This window comes from Apis dorsata, unplaced genomic scaffold (genome assembly GCF_000469605.1).
Source record: "Apis dorsata unplaced genomic scaffold, Apis dorsata 1.3 scaffold_129, whole genome shotgun sequence".
NCBI classification, from domain to species: domain Eukaryota; kingdom Metazoa; phylum Arthropoda; class Insecta; order Hymenoptera; family Apidae; genus Apis; species Apis dorsata.
In genome coordinates this window covers 208,114-211,971 of record NW_006263422.1, presented here as the reverse complement: position 1 = coordinate 211,971, position 3,858 = coordinate 208,114, and the positions used below count along the sequence as shown (strand labels likewise).

General features: G+C 29.7%; 1 protein-coding gene across 3 annotated transcripts in view; it reads left to right on the top strand.

Moving 5' to 3' along the window:
* Positions 1-3,858, top strand: part of LOC102671799 (ribosomal protein S6 kinase alpha-5-like) — a 44,018-nt gene that overhangs the window by 10,643 nt on the left and 29,517 nt on the right. For 2 of the 3 annotated variants that reach the window (XM_006612871.2, XM_006612870.2), the window contains exon 1: positions 8-411. The exons of the other annotated variant lie outside the window; for it this stretch is intronic. In XM_006612871.2, the coding sequence (XP_006612934.1) occupies positions 192-411 (220 nt within the window). In that variant the 5' untranslated portion in view covers positions 8-191. Of the gene's footprint in view, positions 1-7; positions 412-3,858 lie in introns of those variants that run through there. 3 annotated transcript variants of the gene reach the window in all.

The following is a 3,858-nucleotide window of genomic DNA, read 5'->3' as shown; positions in this document are numbered from 1 at the left end:
TGGTGAAAAAAAAAAAAAAAAAAAAAAAAAGAAAGGGTGAGAAGAGGGAGATCCTCGTTGAAGCGGATCATGCGGATGATCGTCCGGCTGACCTGATCCTTCTCGTATCTTGTTCATTCACACAGCTGTGACCGCGTTATGCAGTGATATCCTCCCTTAAGGGAACCTCGTGATTGTGAAAGAGAAGAATCATGTCGAAGAGTGGTGAGTCGTCAGCAGGTACCACGAAGAATCCAGAGCACGAGAGCGGTTACTTCGAGGATGGAAGTGACGTGGAAACGATCGTTGAGGAGCCGATTATCATTGAAGAAAGGAACTACGGATCGACCTGTTACAGATTATCTAAGGACATCGACGACTTCGACATGAGGGACTTCAACGAGCCAGTTCCTGATTACGACGAGGACAGAGGTACGACGAGATATTTTCTTCGAAAGTGTATAAAGGGGTGTTGTTTAATTGGTGATATTAACTCGATAAAGGATGGATGTGTATACATAAAAGAATAAATCTAGAGTTTCGTTGTTTTATTGGAAGTTTCATGAAGAATTTAAATGCTAATCTTGATATATTTTTGTATCTTTTAATTAATATTCGATGAACAGAATTTAAAAATTAATTTAAAAGAGTATCAAGTTTTTTTTTGAGAATAATATTTTTTGTTGTAAATTTTAATTTTTTTTATTTATTATTTTATTTTTATTTATTTATTTATTTATTTAAATATAGATATAGATTCATCCTTTTTTTGAGTTATAGCATTAGTGATTCAGTTAGTAATACTTTGTGTCAATGAAATGTGTAATGGTTTGTTGGGTGAGTACCATTCACTGAATGGAACAGAGTAGCTAGTAGATTGACTTGTTTGGTTATATAGCTTTGGAAATGAAGTTTCTGAAGGGTTTGTGTTGACAGCTGATTTTGCCCCTTTGTATGATTTTGTTAAATAAATAATTCGATATGTTGAGCATATGTTGAGAGTATGTTGAGAGCATATTAAGTTTATTGAGTGCATGGTAAACGAAAGTATGATTTAAGTATGATAAACATATTCATTAGAATATATCAAGTACATTGAATGCTCTAATGGTGTGAACTGAGTCCATTAAACAAATTGAATAACAAATTACATCAATCACTTTGAATATTTTTCAAATTAACAATATTAGATACAGATCAATCAATTATAAATATCAATTTCAATATTTTATTGGCCAAGAAATTTTTCTCATAAATTTTCATTTTTCTTTTCGAATCTTTTTTACATTGAATTAATATATTCTTACTGTCTCAAACGTATGATCACGGAAGAAATAACACTTCTCAAGAACTTCTCGTCTATTCTTGTGCAGGAACGGTAGCAAAACAATCATTCGTCTGTGCTATTCTTATCATCACGAGCCCTATTAACAAACGATCTCCAAAATTATCCGCGAACAAGTCCCCCAAAATTGTCCAATGAATCGTACATATAACTTGACTATAATTCGAATGCGCGAAAACAATTTCATTGAAAAGCTTGTTTGCAACCAGGGGACAGCTCTCCCTTATTTTGGTAACGCGCAATGATTCTAGTGAATAAATCTAGCGAATGACGTCTGGAATGAGACACACTCAATTAGTTACTAGATCGATATAATTGGTGAAATTCATTATTCATACGATTATAAAATTTATCACAATGAGATATAACAATTTTTTCTTTTTTTAATATTATTACATTCATATTTCACGATTAAATCTTTTAAATTCATTTTCTTTTTTTTTTCAATTGTTTATATTAGAAATTTTTTAATTCATATAAAAAATATTATTACATTTTATTTTTAAAAGTATCATATAATATATTAATATAATATATTTCAATTTTAAAGCTAAAACAGGTTAAAAGAAATTTATTTTACATACATCATATAAATTTTAAAAATACGTAACTTACTTTTTTTTTTATATAAATATAAATATATTATACAGGAATTTTAATGTCAATTCCTAAGATTCGTGTTTCTATAAATTAATATTTCTGATTATAAAAATTTATTAATCTGTCTTTATATATATATATATATATATATTTTTTTTTTGCTAACTATACGAGTATCTTGTTGGACATTGCTTCGTTCCAAAGATTGCGTCGCATTTTCATAGACATTGTAGTATCTCGTGAGTCACGCCATAAGAGTGTGTAACGTCACGTTTAACCCTCTTTCAGGGTATCGGGATCCAGAAAGTAAAACGTTCACGTGTGGGCTCGTAAACTTTTATGGCTTTAAGATGTTTCTTAAACTTAAAGAGGATTATCAATAATTCTCGATGATTTAGAAATTATTTTCGGATGTAAAATGAAATTTTTTATTAGAGAAAATTTGTTTCAATTATTGCAAGTTTCGTCTCATGTTTCATTTCGTAGTTCCAATCAAAATGGATTGGTTGTAAAAATTTTCTTTTACTAGTTAAGCAACTTTCGATCGCCAATTTTCACGTATTTTCGATTCAATTTTATAAATTCGAAAGCCACTGTGATAATGACCATTCCAGTCGATTATTTCGTTTTATTATCCTTCTTTTTTTTCTTTCCATTTTCAATAGAGATGAAAGAAATTGCACGATTTGATCGTATGCCAAACGCTTCTATTATTGCAAACGTTCAAAGACACACCGCACGTGGCAACCTTGTTGCGCAATCCTCGTCCAAAGTGCCATCACAGTTTTGATATCGGTTGCAACAAAGTATTCTTAAAGTCGTAGATATTTGACAGGCCAACAAGAATCATTGCTTTCGTTGTTCCATTGTTATTATTTATTCGTGCTCCCCCTCTTCGTCAATTTAAATTTCTTTCGACTGGTTGGAAATTTTATTTTATTTTATTTTTTTTTTCCAATTGAAATAACAATTTACAAAAAAGCAGAAAATATTTCTCTTCTCTCCAGTTAAAGTGAAGAGAAGTCGATACACAAGCTTTTATTTTCCTTCTTCTTTAACTTCTTCTTTACTTCCTCGCTATTTTACGGGTATTTTATCAGATACCAGTTTGTGTACAAAATTAGTAATTCCTTTTTTCCTTGTTGTAACAGACATTTATATTTATATTTTAATTATTGTTTTCTATACATTCCACTTTTTGTTACCTTAAACGTATCAACTTTGAATCATTATATTTTATAAAAAATACATTTTTACGTTAATTATCTATCCAAGTGATTATATATTTGATAAGCAGATAAAATAAAGTAATAATAATAAATAACGTAATAAAGTAATATACGCTAATAAATTATAATTACCTGTATAATTACATATCTCTTCTTATTGTAAAAAGTAAAAAAGAGAAAGTAAAAAGTTATATGGATGAAATGTTTCAAAAGTCGAAAGAAATCTTGCTACAATGTTTCAAACATCTCAGGCCATCCGAAAAATTCTTCGACACGTTAGAGACACCTCGGATTACCCCGAAAAAAAATATTCCCACCCAAAACCGGACCTAAAAAAAAAATGCATACTGTATAAGTATATGTTTCTCAAAGAGAATTCAATACTTCTAACGAGTATTTCATGAGAGACTCAACATACGTTTAACGTACGAAAATTTCGAAGTGTCGAGTATCTGGTTAAAAAAATAATACCACATTGCGATTATCTATCTTATCTGAACGACAAGCGTATAACTCATTTTTTTTGCTACGCTTTTTTTCTCGTTTTCCAATCGGATTTGATTTACAATTCGGGATAGATTTGAGTTTGTAGTAATCAAAATGATATCTTCAATATCTTAGTATTCTAGTATTTTAATCTAAGTAGATTAATTAAAATAGAAAGATAATGATGCATTTCTCATCTCTCTTGTAAGATATAGAATA